The 21792-nt window shown below is 39.9% G+C and overlaps 2 protein-coding genes across 14 annotated transcripts in view; one reads left to right on the forward strand and one right to left on the reverse strand.

The window, feature by feature from the left end:
* The window catches only part of MED12L (mediator complex subunit 12L), a 324289-nt gene that overhangs the window by 41654 nt on the left and 260843 nt on the right, over positions 1-21792 (reverse strand). For 9 of the 12 annotated variants that reach the window (XM_067033573.1, XM_067033579.1, XM_067033576.1 and 6 more), the window contains 15 exons: positions 20791-21018; positions 19910-20051; positions 18129-18249; positions 17001-17102; positions 16182-16295; positions 12791-12990; positions 9378-9566; positions 8471-8545; positions 8163-8353; positions 6928-7089; positions 4880-4991; positions 2570-2659; positions 1400-1509; positions 1043-1178; positions 91-252 (listed from right to left, as the gene is read on the reverse strand). In XM_067033573.1, coding sequence (XP_066889674.1) covers positions 91-252; positions 1043-1178; positions 1400-1509; positions 2570-2659; positions 4880-4991; positions 6928-7089; positions 8163-8353; positions 8471-8545; positions 9378-9566; positions 12791-12990; positions 16182-16295; positions 17001-17102; positions 18129-18249; positions 19910-20051; positions 20791-21018 — 2134 coding nt within the window. The remainder of the gene's footprint in view (positions 1-90; positions 253-1042; positions 1179-1399; positions 1510-2569; positions 2660-4879; positions 4992-6927; positions 7090-8162; positions 8354-8470; positions 8546-9377; positions 9567-12790; positions 12991-16181; positions 16296-17000; positions 17103-18128; positions 18250-19909; positions 20052-20790; positions 21019-21792) is intronic. The other 3 variants (XM_067033574.1, XM_067033575.1, XM_067033580.1) reach the window with 3 other exon arrangements.
* P2RY12 (purinergic receptor P2Y12) overlaps positions 454-21792 on the forward strand; it is a 47199-nt gene continuing 25860 nt past the window's right edge. Inside the window, exon 1 of one of the 2 annotated variants that reach the window (XM_067033584.1) lies at positions 454-576. The gene's annotated coding sequence lies outside the window, so the exon portion shown is untranslated. The remainder of the gene's footprint in view (positions 577-21792) is intronic. The other variant, XM_067033585.1, reaches the window with a different exon arrangement.

Consider the following 21792-nt stretch of genomic DNA (forward strand, 5'->3'; position numbering starts at 1 on the left):
TTTACATGTCCTATAGGAAGATAAGAAAATGCATTTTGTCTCTGTAAGTTCATGCATTTTTATATATAAGAAACAAACATTTACTCTTGCCTGTTTTTTGTCTATAGAGTCGAATCCAGCAATTTTGTTTCCTTTTGTGTCAATCAAGGAGCCCATAGGTTCACAAGTGATGACATCACATGTCTGTTTTGGCAAAGGTAGCAACTGTCGAACTTTGTCAATACTTTCTGACCGCTTGTCTCCCAGCTCTTTCTAAAAAAAAAAAAAAAAGGGAGAGAGAAGTAAGACAGAAATTACAATAAAGGCAAAAGTTAACAAGAAGGAAGTTCCATTTCCTTTTTTATAGCTGGAATGTTCTTTAACCTTGAAGACGGTCTATGGGGCAGCTTTCATTGAGAGTGGTGAGTGTGTTTCATTTCTTCTATTTAAGTAGAAAAGAGAACACATATAAAGACACCCTTGTTACACAACAAACATCAGAGTGCTGAAATGACAAAAATCCAGAGTAGTATTTGCAACCAGAAGGCAGGAGCTGCAGCACGGAACACGTTCCCCAATCCAGGGTCAGACCGCAAGGTAACGATTGGTTATTTTATTAGTAAGGTCATCGGGTATGTTAATTTTTTTTCCTGCATTGTTTGTTTACAGTTTATTTCAAAGACTGTGTTAGTGGCTAGTCAAATGAATTGAATTTAGAAATATCAATGCAAATGTTTACTTTTCAATTGCCTGTTGCCAGTCGAAGGCCAAATTATCCTAAATCTAATGTTGGCATTTTGGTCATACATTTGATAAGGGATTTCTAAAGTTCCTTAAGAAATTAAATGTTTTATGAATATAATTATTTTAAGAAAAATCTCCAAGTTATATATACTTATAACTTTTGGGTACTGGGAAGCTGAGGTAAAGCAAAGAGCAAAATAATCACATTACATGAAGCTGAATGCAATAAATAATATCTAATTTAAGGAGTAATAACATGCACTAAATAACAAATCCATAAACAATGAGAACTCACAACATAAGCAGGTCACAAACTTACTTTCAGTTTCTTTACCAAGTTCATGTATGCGCGTTTGTTCTCTTCAGATCCCCCTGGGGATGCGTTTGATAGGTCAGAGGCCAATGTTCCATTGATTAAAACACCCAGCATGTCAAGAACTGTCGTGAATAATTCACTAAGAGGAGAAAGAAAACATTTGCACCTTAAAGCAAAACCAAGACACTCTTAACTGTTAAATTTTTATTTATTTTTCTTTATTATTAAATGTGTATTTAAGGCACAGAATTATTAGTGGTACCTAAGAATATACGATGTGGAAGAATTCGTAGTCAGTATATCAAAGCCTTCACTACACACGCATGCAGCAAAATCAGTGTGAAATGAGTAAGAACATACTTGTTAGTGTGCATGTCGACGGTTCCAGAAGTAATGATCTGAAGGAGAAGAAGGGCCCAATCTGTCGTCCACTGGGTGCTTCTCTGCACCGTGTCAAACATTCCTCCCACCTTGCACATAAAAAAAATACAATGAAAAAATATGCACAGTGTTACAGAGAAACTACCACCCTCACCACTTTATGCAACCAAATTTTGATGGGTTGAAAAAATTTTTTTTAAAAGGTGCTCTCGTTTATGGATTATCCTGTCTTGTCTCTCACCTAGCTATATATTTGCCACTCTTTTTGGTTCCATTAGAACAGGAACTGGTCATTCCAAAAAGAAAAAAAAAACAAGAGAAAGAAAGAAAGGGGTACTCTAGTGTAGACATGTCATCAACATGAATTACATACTCGTAGAATTAGCTTTCTTTTGTTCCTAAATTTCATGATATCCAGTTTCAGGATGTAATTTTCATCGAATTAATGCTGAATAGATCAAAACCGCGTGACTCAATTATCTACAACTTTGTGTTGTCAGTTACTATTGAATCTAAGCCTGTTGTCATAATAACACCTGGAAATAGGCAGTAACACAGAAGTAAAGATGAGCGGGAGGCTTGGCCCCCAGGACTGCTTGTTCACGTGTGGGAATTCATATCAAATATCAGGCAAGCCATCTTCCAGAGTCGCTTTTAACTGGGCTGTACACCGAGAAAAGGAAAAGCCAAAGGAATGTGCAGTGGGCAAGGAATTTTAAATTCCTACAAAACCTCCCCATGGGATTTGTCTTTATGACCAACTTGATGGAAAGTTTGATAAAATTTTGCCTTAAAGGACATTTTAATACAGTTTTTAAGCAAGAATGGTAAAAGCGAACACATCTCAAATTAGTAGTTCTCTAAGACCTACTCTTGGCACAAATGGAAACGAGAGAGAGATTCACTGGGGGTGAGGTGCAGGAGGGAAGGCAATGCCTAAAATACCTACTGCTGTCCAGAAGGCAGGCCAGACAGGAAGGACAGCGGTCAGGAAAACAGAAGGTGTGTGAGACAAGGAAGTAGTAGAGAGAGCAAACAGCAGGCCTCACCTTGTAATGGAAACTGTGACTATAGCAGGAGTGGAAGGCTGGAGTTATTTTCACATTTAGATAAGTGTGATGAAGGGAAAACACTAGAAGCGTCTCTTACCAAATTTAGGCGGAGCTGCAATGCCTCGTGCATCATCTGTCGTGCTTTTATGTCATCTTGGTACCGTTCTTCTCTCCAGTTACTTAAAATCTAAATCAGAAAATTAATGAAAACAACCCCCAAAACCTGCTTTTCCTGTTAAATTAGATTTTTCTCATATTTAAAGTTAAATTGAGCTTTTTTTTACTGACAGTCAAAAACAACTTCTTAGTTTAATAAATTAAAAACCAAGGGGAAAATAAAATTCTGTTTTCCTCCCCTTCCTCCACGCAGACAGAAATCTGGCTATTTCTTTGTTTGGTATCTAATTACATACCCTGTTAAGAAAAATCTTATCTAATTACATATCCTGTTACTAAGCCCTAGAAAATGCTTTAGAGGGTCATCAAGGTAAGCATTAATAAAAATAAAGATTATTTTTAAAATGCACCCTTAAACTGGTCTTATAAAGATAAGTATAAAGATAAAGACAGATAGAATTACATTTTATATCAGTCTTGTCCTGTATTTCTAGGGACATGCTGTGAATCCTAGCAAAAGTATTATGCTGATGTTTCATTGAAGGCCTGCTAGTTTATAAACTTGTCTTCCTTGATAAAGATACTGTAACCTATTTTGAAAAATATGACATCTTGGACATCAGTGGCATATCAGTTTATTAAGTAACTGCTTCCTCACTGATTCAGACAAATGTTGGGAAGGGAAGGGTTGCTTAGCAAAGGCAAACCACAAGTGCGGAACACCCAGAATCAGATGATATAAACAAACAAAAAAAACCCAAACAAACCCACACTGCCATGCTCTGAAATACGGCACTTAATAAGAATCATCTCAAAAGAGCTGAAATGAGTCACATGCGGAAGGAACTGAGCCCAAGAGATGATCTGTAAGTACACTTCATGGTAAAAGGGGAGCACTTCCCAACTGTCATCAAAAGATACGGATGAACCTCCCCCAAGGCAGGTGAAGGGTACAAGGCAGCTAACCAAACACACAAGCTGTCACGGAGCTGACATTCTGACGGCAGGACAAATAAAAATAAGTGGAACAAGTGGTATGAACCAGGGCAAGAGGATAGAGAATGACTGTGGTCCGACTTTTAGAGAGTGACTGGGGGTGGGGGCGGGGGGGGGGGACGGGAGGCGGGGGGAGGACTAAGGAGGTGACCTCTGAGCCGAGACCTGAGGAAGTGAGGGACTGGCCAGGCTACTAACTTCCAGGGAAGGGGAGAAAACACGCAACGGCTCTGCAGTAAGAATCTCCTTGGCAAGTTCAAGGAACAGCAACATGGTCTCTGCGTACAGAATGGAGTGAGCAAAGCCACGACGGGCAGGCAACAAGGTAGAGGTGCGGCCAGCGCCCAATCACGGAGGGCCATATAAGCCTAGACCGGGAAGGTTTATTCTAGGTATAGTTGGAAACACTGCAGCAGTGGGGGCACTGGAAAAGTATGTGGTTTACACTTAAGAAGGATCACTCTGGCTGCTGTCCAGAGAATAAGTCTCACGCATCCAAAAGGTAGCGGATGACAAGACAAGAGGACCAAATGAGTTCAGTGTCTTGTTCACGTTCATCCAGTACCGCACAAGAAGACACGGTGTCATAGAATCACAGCCCCACGGGATGTCTCCATTAGATGCTACCGCAGGATAAAACATCCCATGTAACCAAATCTACCCATGCTGCTCCACTCTGTACTTTCTAATTCCACTTTGATCACTCGGGTTCCTTGCGGTACACAGAGTATAACTGCTCTGAACAGCGACCAGGTGAACTGTGATTGGCGGAAAGGCAAATGCCAGAGTCTTTGCAAATGAACCACAATGCCTTCTGATTGATAGATGAGTATCCCGCGCACTTGACCAGCATCAGTCTGGCTCTCGAAGTAAAACTGAGCTTCTGAACCTACACAGCTCAAGCTGAGACCCTGCCTGCTACGTGGAAGCCCAGCCGAGGAACTGGAGAGAGGTTCCTTTGTCATGCTGCCATGTCCCCTGCAACACAGATTGCCCCAGGACCTCTCCCATGAGGCAGGGTCAGGAGAGGAGCAGATGTGACAAAATTATGTGCAATCTGCAAAGCGTTACTTTTACAGTCTACAGACATTCACCCAACACATAATTGATATTATACGACTGTTAATCTCACGGTGACTAGAATGCCAGGTAGGAGGAACGGGGCATGGATGGTGTTTTCCTGCTTCTACTCAGAACATGTTGTGCCCTTATTTAAAGGGCAGTATTTGAAAGGAAAACAAACGAATGCCATTAGGAAAATACCTGCCTGGCTCAATATTCCACTGTACTTTACCTGGTTGACTTGATTCTGCAGAGATGTTAGGAGGCCTTCTCGTTGTTCATCTTGTCCCTTAAGGCAGGTGAGGACCAGTGAGAGGAACGGTTGTTGACTCAAAAGAGACATACTACAAAGGAAGTAATAATAGCAAATCTAGTTAGAGAGAAAGGATTACTTCATGTGCAACATTGACGTCTTGCCCTCGGGTTGCTGGCTCTTATTTATTTTACTGTTACAAAAGGGAGGGGAGTAGTAAATAGCCAGGACTACTTGAGAAGTTAAATCATATCTCTAACTAATATGGTTAAAAGCCACCGTAATACTTCTAAATAATTTAATATGTTCTCTTGCCCTCGAAGGAATTCGCAAACTAGCATAAATTCGTACTGCATACGAGTGTGTCGGGGGGTGCAGGGAGAAGAGAATGTGTAGCTTCTATCAGTAAAAATTTCCATCAGTAGATTCAGTGAACGGAATTTAAAGGTACACATCAGGAGGAGTATCACTTTATACACAGAATAACATGAAAAAATTTTAAACTTCTCTTACACCATATCCGTATTTTAGGGTCCAGGAAACAGGCCTATGCAATTGTTCTGCTTGCTTTGTTTTTCAGCACATTTCTCAAGACCAAATAGCTGGGTATGGGTAGAGCTGAGTAAGGTGCGCACTGAGGTCTGAGGACTCCAGAACCAGAATGCTTGCTAGCGAGCCAGTGCACAGCTCTGCCACATCCCACAGGCTTGACTTGTAAAGTGGTTTTAAGACATCTGATAAAAAGTCCATTTTAAATGGTCATTTTAGTATTATTTCTTCCATGACCAGGAACAACTGACAAAGCATACTGACAGACTAACTTTGCCACACCGGAAAGGAACATTTCTTAAAATGAGATCGAGGTCAAAACACTTCCATCTGCTTCATCTTACACGAGAGAGACTCACTTGGGAAGAGCCATCTTCAAACTCTGACACACCATGTCTGCTCCCTGTGGGAAGTGTGGCAACGTACGTGCCATCACCCACTAGTGGATCGGCTTTGGGAATTGAAACCGAGTCATCTGGTTGATTAATAAATACTGGCAAAGATGACAAAACAACCAAACAGCATACACGCAAAGCTAGGTCAACACCAAAAGGTATCAGTACTTCAGTTAAGAAAGGAGAGCGCAGACTCAGAGGCCGGACCACCTGGGTTTCAAGCCCAGCTTTACACCTCCTTAGCTGTGTGTCTTTGAGAAACTTACTTAACCTTTCAGTGCCTCTGTTTCTTCATCTTTTAAAAAGGATACAATGAGAGCACCTATCACATATGATTGCTGTGAGATTTTCACGTATGTGTATAATGAGTTTTATACAGAGGCTGGCGTTTCCTAAGGGCTCAGTAAATGGCAGCTACTAAAAAATATTACTGATTAGGCGGCAAGAAACCTGTATGTTCAGAATTTTTGTTTTTCAGTGTTAGGAGCTTCCTTTTACTCCCGGGGCACTAAATTCCTCGTGGTTTCACATTAGAGTGTGCTTATGTTCTTTCTCAGTAACACGGTCGGCTTTCCAATAAAATTACTTGGAACCTTTTCTAGGGCATAAAATTTAAAAAACATTCAATTTGGAGGCTTATAAGTTAATATCTAGTCTAGAACAAGAGTCCTAAATGTTAAAAAGATTAGTAACTATTTCAGGGTCCAGCATGACAGAATCATAAATTATTCTATGACGTTTAAGCAGAAGTACCTAAATACCAAGAAAAGCAACAACAACAAAAGAACTGTTGAATACAGGGACCAAGTGGATATCCAGATTTGATCCAGCAGGTCTGAAGTCAGTATTTTTAATAGTGCAGCAGCGATTAGGGTACACAGGCAGAATTGAGAGCCAGTGTACTAAGTATTATAATCTGGGATCTTTGAGGCACAGAGATTTGCCCAACAGAATATTCTCAGTTCCATATAAAGATGAAATTTCAATGGACTCTGTGTACAATGAGCCTGGACATCTGTAGAATATTGGATTTTCTCGACTGTTCTTTAAATTCTCACATAGAAACACATCTTCCAGACGTACCTTTTCTGTTTTTGTCTGTCTCTTTCCTTTTTTGAAGAAGAACCCAAGTGCTGTCCCTTCTCCAGCTCCTCCCCAGCAGCTTTCAACACTCTTCCCTGCACAGAAGTCGGCAGCCTAGCAATTAGGGGGGCTACCAGCCACACGCCCCTGCGTTCAGAGGAACTAAAATCAGAAAAAGATGTTATACCCAAGGAGGCATGCTTTTTCTCTGCTCTCACGGTTCTAAGAGAAACTCCAGAGCATAACTTTTATGCACAAGACACAGATTATTCTAACATTCCCCCTTGTACTCCTATACTATCTGTCCTCTTGCCAAATACCAGACATTTGCACACACTCTTCAGTCATGTTTATGGAAAGCAATAAAAGGAGGGGTTCTGAGAGGATACTATAACTAAACTTTTCTTTTTTAATCTAGAAAAGTGTTTTTCTATGATTCTGGCTCTGTGAGCAGTAACAGTCCTTTTGTCTAACAAGAGATACACTTTTCTGTCATGGTTAAAATATGAAATGTTCTGATTATGTTTAAGCATGTAAATGACCAATTTTTAAAGGTTCAAAATTCACTAGTTATACATTTACACCTAAACGATGAAATACAGGTCTATCTGTATTTTGTGATTATCTTTTGTGATTATCATTTGAGCAAAACTGCCAATTAATAAAGATGGCAGGGCTTCCCTGGCGGCGCAGCGGTTGAGAGCCCGCCTGCCGATGCAGGGGACGCGGGTTCGTGCCCCGGTCCGGGAAGATCCCACGTGCCGCGGAGCGGCTGGGCCCGTGAGCCGTGGCCGCTGCGCCTGCGCGTCCAGAGCCTGCGCTCCGCAACGGGAGGGGCCACAGCGGTGGGAGGCCCGCGTACCGCCCAAAAAAAAAAAAAAAAAAAAAAAAAAAAAATGATGGCAGAAAGAGTGTTTATTAGGAATAAACATATTAGGAATACCATGGAATAGAGCAGCCTCAGGGCACACTAGAGAAATTCTTCTGTCCTGAATGTCATCTGTGGTTCCAAGGAGCCGGGGCCTGCTCAACCTAATATTTAGAACACGAAGATATCCCCCACCCCAGCAGCATGGCCCTTTAACATATTAAATAATGATAACGGACACTTACAAGTAATTGTTTTCTTCACAATCCTGCAGCTTTATGAAAAAAACAACTGCATTATGAGAATAAAATGTACGGTTCCATGTGAAAAATTAAAGATAGCCTCATAAAACTACAGAAAAAAATACCTTAGAAATGTCTTTATTCCATTCTGTCTTGTGCTACTCGTGTCGGTACTTCCAATCCCGTTTGGGTTGAAGAGGCCTGCACCCGCATTGGAAGAGTGATTGTTCAGGTCGGCCGACTGCTGGAACACCTCTATCGTTGCCTTGGCAATATTGTCCAGCAGGTTGTTCATTTCAGCCACCGAACCAGAGCCCTGGAGTTAGACGTGAGAAAACCAGCACGCATGTGTCTCGCTTTGTCCTCAAACACCACCGTGGTTTTGCATTTCACTAACATTTTATACACATACACGCTTTCAATATATACTCACAGGGTCCTTCAAGCACTGCTTGATCATTAGCTGAAGTTCCAGCCACGACTGCCTCAGTGTCCACTGCTCAAGATTCTGGGGAGAAGGGAGTTAACACATTAAGAATATTGAACATGTTTTAAAATATTATAATTCCTTACACTGTTCTCTTTCTCAAGAAACAGAGGAATGATCACATATAATAAAGGGATTTATATGAGTCAAAAGGCTTCCGAGTCTATTCCACATGCTCATTATAGACACAAAGAAATAAATAGGGACATTAAAATAATGTGCCTTGGGCTTCCCTGGTGGTGCAGTGGTTGAGAGTCCGCCTGCCGATGCAGGAGACACGGGTTCGTGCCCTGGTCCGGGAAGATCCCACATGCCGCGGAGCGGCTGGGCCCGTGAGCCATGGCCGCTGAGCCTGCGCGTCCGCAGCCTGTGCTCCGCAACGGGAGAGGCCACAACAGTGAGAGGCCCGCATACCGCAAAAAAAAAAAAAAAATAATAATGTGCCTTACTCAGCTAGGCACTGTAAATGAATAAGCCAAACATTTCTTCTCCCAAAGTCTACCTAACTAACCACATTAAAAAAAATGATTTCGATATTTTTTTAATAATATACTTAAGACAGTCCCTCTACAAAGCTTATTTCTCATGTAAACACAGTACTGACTTAACATATCAATATTTATATAATGGTTATACACAGTCTGCAGTATTTGTACTACCCAGCAAGAAAGTGGGGCAATTACACAAAACAGAAAATTTGGGGAAAATCTCAATTTTTCAAATCCCCAAAATAGAATTAACTTAAGTTGAGAATTACTTAGCAATGACCAAAAAAAAAAAAGGCGCAGTAACTCTTGCTATAAACACAAAGAATGTGTCAAATGACAAAAACACAGTCTTTATTATCGCTCACCTGAAGAATGCGTTTAATGTGCTGCCTTTGTAGGTTGTCCCCCTCTGTACATTCTTTAATGCCATGAGGATAACAGATCAGCTGCAGTAATTTCTGTGCTTGCATATTTGAGAGCACAGGGTCCAAAATAAGTTCTTTGTCTGTGCATAATCTTTCAGGTTCTTTTAAGCAATGTTCTCCTACCCATTCCTAAAAATAATGCGGCAGTTATATTGAGGGGCAGAGACTTTCAATATGTATACGCGATATGTACTAAACTCATGGTGCACAACAGAAAGCGGACGGGAATCTTCCAATTTAAAAAATATTAGATGGAAAAGTGGGAGGGAAAAGGCTTACAAGCAAATTTTCTAGTATTCTGACTTCTTAAAAATACAAAGTAGAATCTTGGTTATAGAAAATTTTTAAAAAGGAATGCAAAAAAAGAAATGCAAAAAATAAAGCGTGGGCAGAAAAAGCTAAATAAAGAAAACACTGGTATGTGTTTTCAGTCGGAGGATAAGGCCTTGTTCTAAGTAATGTTTTGTAAACATTTTTTTTAACTTGCTATATAACAGTAGTGACTCTATATTATAATATGTATTCTACATTTTTATGGAATACACTATAATATATTCCACTGAATAGATAGGACATAGCATAACATTTAGAAAATTGTCTTCCTTTTCTGATATCATTATGAATAATGTTATCATTGTAAATAAATATCTGTGCACATCTGTTCTCTGTACAATTATTTTCTTAGGATAATTTCATAGAAGTGCAATTGCTGGGTCAAGGAGGATAGCAAAAATTTAAGGCTATTGATGCATATGGCTAATTGACCTCTGGGGAGTTTCCACCAAATTAAACTTCTTTTAAGCAGCTTTTCTTCATCATTTTTTCAAAGGCAAATTCTTGTACTAAATGGCGTAAGAAATCATCAAAAGTACTAGAGCCAAATTTGAACCCAGATATGTCTCTGATGAAACCTGTTTCTTAAACACTTCATCAGTGGCTCAATGCTGGCTGTCCATTAAAATCACCTGGGGAGTTTGTTAAACTTCCAAACCCAGGCCCCATATCAGAGCAATTAAATCAATCTCAGGTAATGCTACCCAGACATCAGCAATTTTTTAAGCATCAAATTTTTTTTAAAACTCTCCAGGTGACGCCAATGGGTACCCACAGTTAGAAACCAATGCACAGCTCAGTACATTCTCAACACCTGTATGACTAATAGCTAACTTTTACCATGGTTACAGTATACCTTAAGAAAAACCTGACCCTGTCAACATTATATCTATAGCAAAGTGAAAAAGAGATATATGGTAGGTCTTTTTATAGAAGGAAGGAGTATTTAATAAAAAATGGAAAGAAAAACCAGAAATAATGAAATTGATCACCTAGGGCAGGGAGGAACCCAGGGTAGAAAAGATGAGGGAGGGAGATGTACATCTCTCTGAATACACACTATTGCTCCTTGACCTTTGGAAGTATGTTACTCTAAAGACAGAGCTAGGGTAGAAGAAGAAATCTAAACTGAACACAGACAAAAGCAAATGAAATCAACTCTATTTCAAGTGAATAACATATCCACGCTGAAAGAGAAAGGTCAAATAACTTTTCAACATAATACTGTAAACGCTTAGGGAAAAAAGAGCTACAAACAAATCCTCAACTCCTTTTAGTAGGCTGGTTTTTCGTAGTGGTATAGGTGTAGTCATTCTGAAACCAACTTCAGGTGTTTTGTAGAATTCAACCAATGAGTAAATGGTTGATGTTATTGGTAGCCAGGATTCTTACTGTGGAAGAAGGCAGTATTAATATGGGATGAGGGAATGCACACAAAAATTTGTGCAGTTTGATTGGAATTGGAGGTATTGGTATAAACGCATGATTATACACATACACATTTATGTACACGGATGTTTTTTTCCCCCTAGATCTGTCTGGTGAAAGGGCCTAGAAGCAATGAACACACATTGCGCATATCAATGAGCACACATAGTGCTCGGATCTTGGTTTCTAAATACCATCCTCTACTAAATGGAACCAGGGTTCCATGAAGGAATGAGTAATTCCAGGTCTGGGGCAGGGAAGTATAAGATAGGCCAGAAAGCAAGAAAATACTTGTATTTAAAAAAAAAAAAGAGAGAGAGAGAGAGAGAGAGAGACGTGTCAAAACAACACAAGAGTCAGCATGAAAAGATTGATTCACACTGGACAAATGTGGGATAATTTGAACATGAAAATAACTGAGGACAGTATATTATAACCTATATGAAAAAAAAATGAATGAGTGGAAGGAAGGGAGGGAGGGAGGGAGGAAAAGGGTAGGCTCTTCCTAGAGTAGAATGCAAACTGATAAATGTGGAGGGCGTGGAAGAGTTGGGAAAAGCCATTTTGCAACCACTGTAGTAAAGGCTGCTGTGGACAAGAATCAAAATGGATGCTATATGTGAGGTGGGGGAGTTTGATGAGGAACAGAAAACTTGCACTGTCTCAGGGTGTCTCCCCCAAATTGTCTATTAATTGCAAGGGAAAAAATAATAACTATACAATAGAAAAATCAAAAAACCATACCATGGAGACAACTTGATCAAAATGAACATCTCCAATGAGGTGCAAATGAACCTCATGTGCCTTCAGATGTGATTACCTGAGAAGAACATAACATACTTCTACAGTATCCTGGCCAGGAAGGCATAATCTGAAGCTAATCTATAGGAAACGTCAGACAAAGCCAATGCTGGGACACTTGACAAAACTGGAATTGTGGCCTATAGGTGAGAAAAAAATGACCATACCAATGCTAAATTTCCTTACTTTTGATAACTGTATTTTGGTTATGTTAATAAATGCTGTAATATTAAAAAGTAAAGAAGAATAATGTATGCCACCTACTCCCAAATGGTTCAGTGAAAAGAAAAATATTAAAAAGTATACGAGGCCACGTTCACACACACAAATAGAATTATGAAGCAAATGTGGTAAAATGTAAAAAATTACTGAAGGGCTTCCCTGGTGGCGCAGCGGTTGAGAATCCGCCTGCCAATGCAGGAGACACGGGTTCGTGCCCCGGTCCGGGAAGATCCCACATGCAGCGGAGCAACTAAGCCCGTGAGCCATGGCCGCTGGGCCTGCGCGTCCGGAGCCTGTGCTCCGCAATGGGAGAGGCCACGACAGTGAGAGGCCCGCGTACCGCAAAAAAAAAAAAAAAAAAAAAAAAAAAAATTACTGAAGCCGTATAAAGGGCATACCAGAGTTCTTTACAATTATTACAACTTTTCAGCAAATTTGAAATTATTTCAAAATAAAGTTAGCAGGAAAATGAGGACCACATATGTACACGTTTCCTACAATATTGGGCATTTCTCTCCAAAGAACAGTTACATACTCAAAGTTAAAGGCAAATTAAATCTGAAGAATACCTGTTGACAGATAGTCCTCAGTACATATCTAGCATATTCTCTTAAATTGGCAGTTTCTATGGAAATGCTTTTCCCACAGGATTTTGAATTTTGTGAGGCAGTCCAGATATCATCAGCATTTCCATCACGTCGTAAGCCCCTCATGGTGAAGTCATCATTCTTTAAAGAGCTGACATTGTTACTGCCAATTTTGGCATCTCCTAAATAACAGAATCACAAAAGCAAAACCACAGACGTTCAAAATATTGCCAAATATCTGGGAAATAAATGAGGCAAGCATTCAGGGATTTAAAATATATGAATGGGATCATCATTGCATAGTCAGTTGTTCAGCAATAGAGAGAAGGAATTGACAGAGTAAATGCTAGAACCCTGAGAACTTTCACCAGACATGGGAAAAAAACCAACCAACCAAACAAACGAAAAAAACCATGTTCAAGACTCATTCTTTATTTCGTTTACAGAATTAAGTATGCTTTCACCAAACTTGGAAAGGCCATTATGAATCACACTTAATAATCACAGAACATTGATTTCACCGATATTTCAAGCATGAACGTATTCAAATTCATTTGACTTATAGACAAGGAAAAAATGGGTTACTCACCCTTCTAGATGTCCCTTTTCCATTTCTTCTCTTACAATGACTTATTTTCTATCCATAGGTCAAGAGAAAAGTTTTGCCTTAGCCCACCTTACTAGCAACTTCTTGACAAGAGAGATTTATTTCCCTGGGAATGGAAAAGGGCAATGCATACTAAGGAAGCCCTGGAAAACAGGGCATTCATTGAATAACCCACGTCTTTCACTTTCCTCTCTGTAAACATCCAAATTAGAAAACCTCACCTGATCAACCTCTAATACACTCAATAAAACGAAGCTCAGGAAAGTGTTTTCCTCATTACAAAGTTCTGGGGCCGGGGAGGGGAACTGAGCAGAAAGGTTGAATAGCTGGAGATAAGAAATCTTCTCTAGCCATGAAAGACAAGTAATTGTCATATTTTAAAAGTGAGAAATTAATATAATTTGGTAATAAAGATTGCCAAATGACAACAGAGCCTCCAAACTCTTGCCTGTTTACCCACAGGATCATAAGCGTTGAACAGGAAAAATTCCTAGAACCAACAAATGAGTTTAGATGAGGCCCTCACTGCTTCACTGTAAGTGAAACCAAGGCTGGGTCAGTGCAAAAAGCCTTTTAAAACCCACAGGTCAACCAAGAAAATGTGCTGACTCTGCTGAAAAATTTTCAGAAAATCAGAATTGCTTAGTGAATATTTGCTTATAAACTCATAAGAGGAGGGGAGGAATAAATAATACATTTCAACTCATCAATATCTTATTACATATTATACATTCCTCATTCAAATACTCATACAAAAAAGCACCAAGTTCACTCCACTCACGGACGTTTATTTAATTCAGCAGAGCTATTCAGGAGCTGAAACAAAGACCAAATTCTACAGGTACCAACATTTAGCATGCTTTTTCCAACCTCAGGTGTATGAACAACTATTTCCACACCTTGAGGTAAACTACTACAGAAATTAGAAACCAAAGTCTATAAAACAACCCTATCTCCCTAACTCAGAATAGATCCTGGTGGATAGGACCTTGAGAGAACATTGAGAACGACACAGTGAGGTCGAGAAAACTGCAAAAACAAAACAAAGAAACAAACACCTCTGCCAGTCCTAGTCTAGGAGATCCTCATTCAGTTTAGAGGTTAGGATGACAAAGAAGGTCTGGAAGGCTGTTCCAGAACCTTCTGTAATGGTAGAGACAATAGAACAAACAGTGTTCAGGGACTGCCTGGTCCAAGGGTCTGCTGACATGCAACTAGCCTGATTCTGACTTCTCAGACCTGAAGAACCCTCCATTGCTTAGGAAGCTGTAAAATCCACCAAGAACTGGGGCCAGTTAAAAAGGTCAAGGAAAGGCAATCAAAGAAAAATAAACAGGTGATTATGCATTGAGATTAAAATATGGTTATCTGGATATTTAAAGAGGTTGGCAAATTGTACTTGGGATTAGACCGGTCCTACAAATCAAAGGGATAATGTCTAGATGGGAGCGTCTTGGTTTCTGCCATTAAAATGTCTGTCACTTATGCATTCACACTTCCAACATTAGTGTAGAGAAAACCTACTATTTCGTTGCTCTCATGGGCATTAGAGATACCACAGCAAAAATGTGCGTCCCTGACTTCATGGTACGTACATACATTGATTAAATAGAATTGACCAGCCAGCTTTCCTTTCAAACGTAATCAGAGTAGAGAAATCCGACTGAAATGAGCATTTAATGTTGGCTGTACACTATTACAAGCTCAGAGGAGTGGGTGTGGCCCTCCGCGTGGCTCTACCTTTCCCTTTCTACTACAAAACCCATGGGCATTGCAAAAGGAATGTGTGTGTGTGTCTGTGTGTGTGTTAAGGCGAACTTTTAGTAGTTTATTTTATGAAAACCGTGTTATACTTCCTCATCATCACCGAATAACACTTCTCAAGCAGGAGAATAAAGGGTCAGGGTATATTCTAAAACATGTTTAAGACTCATCTAAAACAATTCCTATCCACTCAGTAAATTTAGTTCCAGTCAAAGGAAGCTCCCCTGGAATATTAGACACAACTTTTGTTTAGTCAAGAGCACAAAAGGGTGCCCAAAGTTGAAATTAGGCAGTGTGAATTCGAGACTAATCGAATCTTTCAAATCCTAAATGATTTATAGGATAAAAATGTCTTAAGGTATGGCACTGTAAATGAACAGAAAGGACAATACTACTACTCCTGGAGAATATATATCAATAAAGATAAAAGGATGTCTTGGACATTACAAATTAAATGAAAACAAAAGTGTGATATCCAATATTGATTTATCAACAGTATCAATATCATTGCAATTATATCACCTCATTCATGAAAAAACTAAGGCAGATGGACATAAACTTGTCTAGGGTCACAATGGAAGCAGGATAACTAAGATTAAAACCCAGATTCTCTGGTGTTCTAGTCCTAGAATATAGTATGAAATTTAAACCCTTACGATAGATTTACCAAATCAACTGTGTCCATCACAAAGTGTGACTTCTGCCAACAAGTGAAGTCCAAACAAGGTGGGTCTAAGGCTCTAGAGTACATCAGAATGAGACATCCTGCAGTTAAGACGCCACCAAAAAAGTATTATATTTAAACTCCCCCAGAATTGTAGATGAGGGACAGACTCCTTAGAATCCAACTGAACATGAACTTGGAAAATGCCAACTAATTCTTCCGGGAGAACAAACAAACAAAAATGTTTCTAATAATATTAATTAGAGTTAAACCTGAATACAAATGATTTTGTCTCAGTTTCTGGTGATGAACCGAGCTGAGTGCCACGACAGTCTTACCAAGCATCATAATTGCTTTTAAGACAGCAAACACGGCTCCCACTTCAATGCTGTTGTGAGCAGCCGCTAAGAGGTGTCTATCACAGGACGATCTTATCCCGGGGAAAGGTTTGCCTATGAGGAAAACAACAAGCCTTTAGTAGTCTCATCACCATCATTAATCATCTTTTGTAACCATCTACAGTCAGCAGGGCCTTTCATTGTCAGACTGTGGGCGCTTAATTGCTATTAGCTAGCTTTAATTGATGCTTCATGGATTCACTAAGAAACACTGCCAGTATCCCTTACTTAACCTTTTCTTTTTAAATATTAAGACAATGGTGTTGCTCTTTAGAGAGATGTATCAAAACACTCAGGAGGACTTTTATCCACTTCTGCTGTCACACACACACACACACACACACGGAAATGATCTTTAGGAACAGAATGCAGTAACACCACTAGAACTCTTACCTTATTCCTTTCACCTTAGTAAAAGAAGAAAGGCCTCACCACTGCCCTCAGCGCTATGGTGTGTTTCATAAGCAACACACACAGTATGTTGGAGGATCACAATGCCCCCCAGCTTGGCTTGGCTGAGGAGAAGAGGTATTTTTATTGTGTATTAACTCTTGAGGCGAGTTTCTCAATACATCCTGGTATTACCTACATGAAAGGTGCCGACGGCCCTCTCAATGGCCATACCCCATGCCTTCACTGCCTCAAAGCAAGCCCACCAAAATCAGGAAGGAAATTACAGAATGGACAGCCTACTTGGTCAATTTAAACACGTGGCTCCAAATGAAAGCATTGTCAGAGATATTTCGGCTGTCAGCTCACCGGTTGCTTGAGGTAATAGGCAGGCCTGGGGAGCTCGGAAGAGATGAAGCAGGAGTCGGCATGTCATTCTCGCCCCAGGCTCCGCGTCTGCATCTCCACAAGCTAGGAGACAGGGATTTTAAAAGCAAGTTTTCTAACATGTTCAAGAACACGTCTTCCACGTTTCTATTACGCTAAATTTTCTGGAATAATTTAAATAAATGCTCCTTACGGTAAAACGTAAGACACTGTCTATGCTTTTCTGAGAAACCTGAATCCTTCCTTAAAAACAAGTACTGAAAGTGTCGTTTCCAACCTCTTCCATTGGGACCCATGTGACTTTCTTTGGAATAACTATTATAAATTCTACCATCTCTACCTTGATGCCATATCACTGCCCAATGCATGTTCCCTTAAATTCTACTTTTTTGTTGTTTTTTGTTTTTTGCTTTTTTTGTGTGTGGTTCGCGGGCCTCTCACTGCTGCGGACTCTCCCGTTGCGGAGCACAGGCTCCGGACGCGCAGGCTCAGCGGCCATGGCTCACGGGTCCAGCCGCTCCGCGGCACGTGGGATCTTCCCGGACCGGGGCACGAACCCGCGTCCCCTGCATCGGCAGGCGGACTCTCGACCACTGCGCCACCAGGGAAGCCCCCATTTTTCTATAATTTTAGGTAAATTGTATAGTATGTACTAGTTTTTCTCTGGCTCTTTCACTCAGTATAATTAATTTGAGATTCACCCATGTAGTTGTGTGTATTTAGAGTTCATTCTTTTTTATTGCTAAGCTGTATATTCCACTGTGTGAATGTAACATAATTCTGTTTATCCATTCATCTTTTTTTTTTTTTTTTTTTTTTTTTTTGCGGTACGCGGGCCTCTCACCGCTGAGGCCTCTCCCGTTGCGGAGCACAGGCTCCGGACGCGCATGCGCAGCGGCCATGGCTCACGGGCCCAGCCGCTCTGCGGCACGTGGGACCCTCCCGGACCGGGGCACGAACCCGCGTCCCCCGCATCGGCAGGCGGGCTCTCAACCACTGCGCCACCAGGGAAGCCCTAAATTCTACTTTTTCACTGACTTTTAATAGTTAGAAACCACTGCACCGAGACAACAACGAAATAAGCAACGCCGTTCTTGGATGCAGCCTTACCTGCGGCTAGGAGAGAGGGAAGAGCCACGTGCTGCACGACGTCCTCCAGGGAGAAACACTGTCGTGCTATCAGAATAGCAATGAAAGTAGCTAATGAATCATGGAATGAAAGGTCACTCACCTTCAAGAAAAACATTGACACGTTTTAATACCTAACACCCTTTTAAGTAACATCTAAGATTAATATCTAAGAGAATGTACGCAATACGAGTAAGATCTCAAATCCCAAAATGAACCGGTAGAGTGAAATGATTTATGATTATTACCCTCTAGGCCTCCTTCTACTTTATAAGACAAAGAATGCAGTCTGCCCACACCCCCAGTGCTTTAAGAAGATACTAAGCTTTAGCTTGAGTACGTGTAACTGAAAAACAAAACAATAAAACAGCAAAATCAAGAAATCCCTAAAAGATGCAGCATAAATAAGCCTTTTTAGCAGAATGCAGTATATTATATATAATCTAGCGTTGCAGGGTAAGACCATTAGGAAGCAACAGAAAACAAGGAGGTTCCCCTAATTGAAAAACAAGCCTTATTAATGTTTTAGAGTTCCTTTTGGGAATAACCAATAACGATTTTGTAATATAATTAAATCAGTTTTAAAAACAACTTTGAAAATTCTCACCCGACCCCTAAATTTAAAGAAGAAAGAGTGAAGGTGAGTGAGACAGAGAATGAAAGAGGAGAAAGAGGAGGAAAATTAATTCATTCGGAGTGGAAACCTCTACCCTTTACAGATCTCACAAGACTTTGACAGATAATAATAAGAAAAACAGCCGTAATAGCAGCCTCCACATTAAGGTGTCCTATATGCCAGTGACTACGGTTAGAGATTTACAAAGATCACCTCATTTAAGGGCACACCACTGTGAGGTGCATACTGTTATTAATTCCAGCTTTACAAATGAGGGAACAAGCAGAGGTAAAGTGAAACAGAAAACAACCCAGAGATTAAGGAACGACGTTAAAGATAAAAATTGGGGTCTCTTTCTGTCTGGAAGAGCAGGTCACAGATACGAGCTGTACATCTTAGGTGCCCAAAGAATGGAGTAGGATTGTGCACCTGGTCTTCGGATACCAGAACGAGGAAATAAACCTTCAACGGGGAGCCAGTTTTTAAAATGTATAAAAGTTCTTCTCTACGTGAGATATACTAATACGCAACACAAATTACTGCAAGAAGTGATGGAAGTGATAGGCAGAAATAAAGAATCCAGATGGATTTTTAAGAAATTCACACACCATGGATGCAATATGCTATCTGAGGATATCTGTGATCCATAAAGGATACCTCTTCATAAGCTTCCAGACACTATCAGTAAGAAAGACTGGACACCCCTCTGAATCTGAGCCTGGATGTCCTGATCCCACACAACAGAACCTATACTCTTGGATTTTTTTTTTTTTTTTCATTCTAAGAAAAGAAACTGGTTGTCTTCAGAATGCAAACTGCTTTAGTTAAATTACACCCTATGCCATGAGGAACCCAAGGCACTTGGTAAAAACTATGAACAAACCACTCTGAGGAGACCATACAGAAGAAATCTCAGCTAACAACAAGGAAACTCTTGGCATCTCCACTCTACATTAGGCTATCTATTTTATTTTGATTTTTTTCCCCTTTATTTATTCTTGGCAACCACACTCTGGTTTATTGCTTTCAGGGAGAGAAAGAAAAAATAATTTACAATATTTCAGTTAATAGTTGAGTCAACTAAAAAAAATTACTAGCTAAATATTTAATTGCACAGTTGAGTTTTTAAATGAAAAAGAAAACTTACATCTACCGTGCAAAGTACATCATTAAACCCCCAGACGTGGTTTGAAGAACAACAAAGAGCCTTCAGAACTCCCAGCCATTCTGAACTGAGAACAGTGCAGCAGGCCGTCAGCTCGGAGGAGAAATTGGCTATGTCATTAATCCTAGAAAGAAGAGAGAGAATATAGAAGAAAGTAACAAAAGAGAAAATACTCACATATGATAAACTTAACGAACACATAATTTCAATATCATCAAACATGGCGTTCATTTCTTAGATTCAAGGATATAATAAAATTCCACTTGTCAAATAACCTAGTAGAACCTGGAGCAGAAGGGAAAGGAAATGTCTTCAAATGGTTTCTATTGGTTTGGCCAAAAAGTTCATTCAGTTCATGAATATGCTGGTTCAATAAAGTTTATTATCAATAAAGATAATAAATGTATCTTTTATCTTTACTTAAAACTGAACGAACTTTTTGAGCAAGCCAACATTTAATGTGGTTGAGCAACAAACAATAACCAGTAATAGATGTCAATTAACATATTTTTAATTCTGTGAACAAATCTGATCTGTAAATTCACATCTTTAAGGGCATCAAAAAAATGTAAAGGTCGGTCCAAATCCAGTGCTTTCAAAATCTGTGTCTTTTTCATTTGTATTTTTGTTATATATGTTTTTGAAAACGTATCAGATAACTTAGAGATTATATCTAGAGCATCTCACACCAGATCAATAAGCCAGGTTAAGAAAATCATGGAACAGAAGTAAATGCAGGAATAACATAAGATTTAAAAACAAACAAACAAAAGCCAAATGTCTGCTTAGGCAATTATTAAAGCCCTTAATTTCCAAGAGCAGCCATGCAACAACTGTGTTGTTAACCGTGAATCCCAGCTCACCTTCCAGCATCCTGGTGGCCCATACATACATTCATGAGTGTGTTGCAGACGAAGCTGTAGCGATTGGCCGCATTGTCACTAAGGATCTTGCCCAGCATGGAGTAGTTGATGCTACAGGCTGAGGGATTCTCAATAAAATCCATCATGAAGTCTGGATCCCATCGCAAGTTAGAATTTGCAGGAATCACATTATTATATATGGTTTGCTTTACTTTTGAACAGGCACTACTGAGGTTACAAGAAGAAGAGTTAAAAGACAAAACAAAACTAAAATAACTAGAAAGGTATTTCATCTAAGGACAGATTAAATGGCAGCTGTAATGTATTCCTAGAGAAGGTTCGCAATATGGGCTCTCGATTCCAACTTCCTAAGACTCGGCACCGGACACAGTGCTTGGAATGTGCTAGTTCAATAGTTACTGAATGGGTGGAAGAACAAAACAAGATTTAAGACATCTGGGTACTAATCTTAATTTATTTTCGAAGTCTTTTCTACATTTTACATGCTTTAAAAAAATAAAAGAATCTACTATGGCTTCCAACAACTGTCTCTGAACAGTGGTTGGAAAGTGCTATTACTTAAGAAGAATAAAAATGGACTGGATTACACATCAGGAACAACTTGGTGTTTCAGTCCTAATCATTCATCCTGTAAAGTGATTCCTCTCGGCACAAAGTATCCAGGGGGGTTCATGTGCCACGGCTACTCTGGGCACCATGGTACAGCCGAGGAAGAGAGGCTCACTCCTTGCCTTCAAGGAGCTTAAATTCCAGCAGGGGGATATGGGGAATACATACATTCTATGAGAGTACAGAGACTATTACATTGTTCCTAAAACTGTATCACACTGTACTTCTCAGCAGTATCTAGAGTTTTTTTAAAGAGCCTGGTCTACCACATTCAGAGTTGCATCTGAGGAAAACGCAGAATATTATAAATTTATCAAGGGAATTAGAAAGCATCCTCTCTAATCCTGCTCTGCAGATGAGGCTGAAGGATGA

This window comes from Kogia breviceps, chromosome 5, assembly GCF_026419965.1.
Source record: "Kogia breviceps isolate mKogBre1 chromosome 5, mKogBre1 haplotype 1, whole genome shotgun sequence".
NCBI classification, from domain to species: domain Eukaryota; kingdom Metazoa; phylum Chordata; class Mammalia; order Artiodactyla; family Physeteridae; genus Kogia; species Kogia breviceps.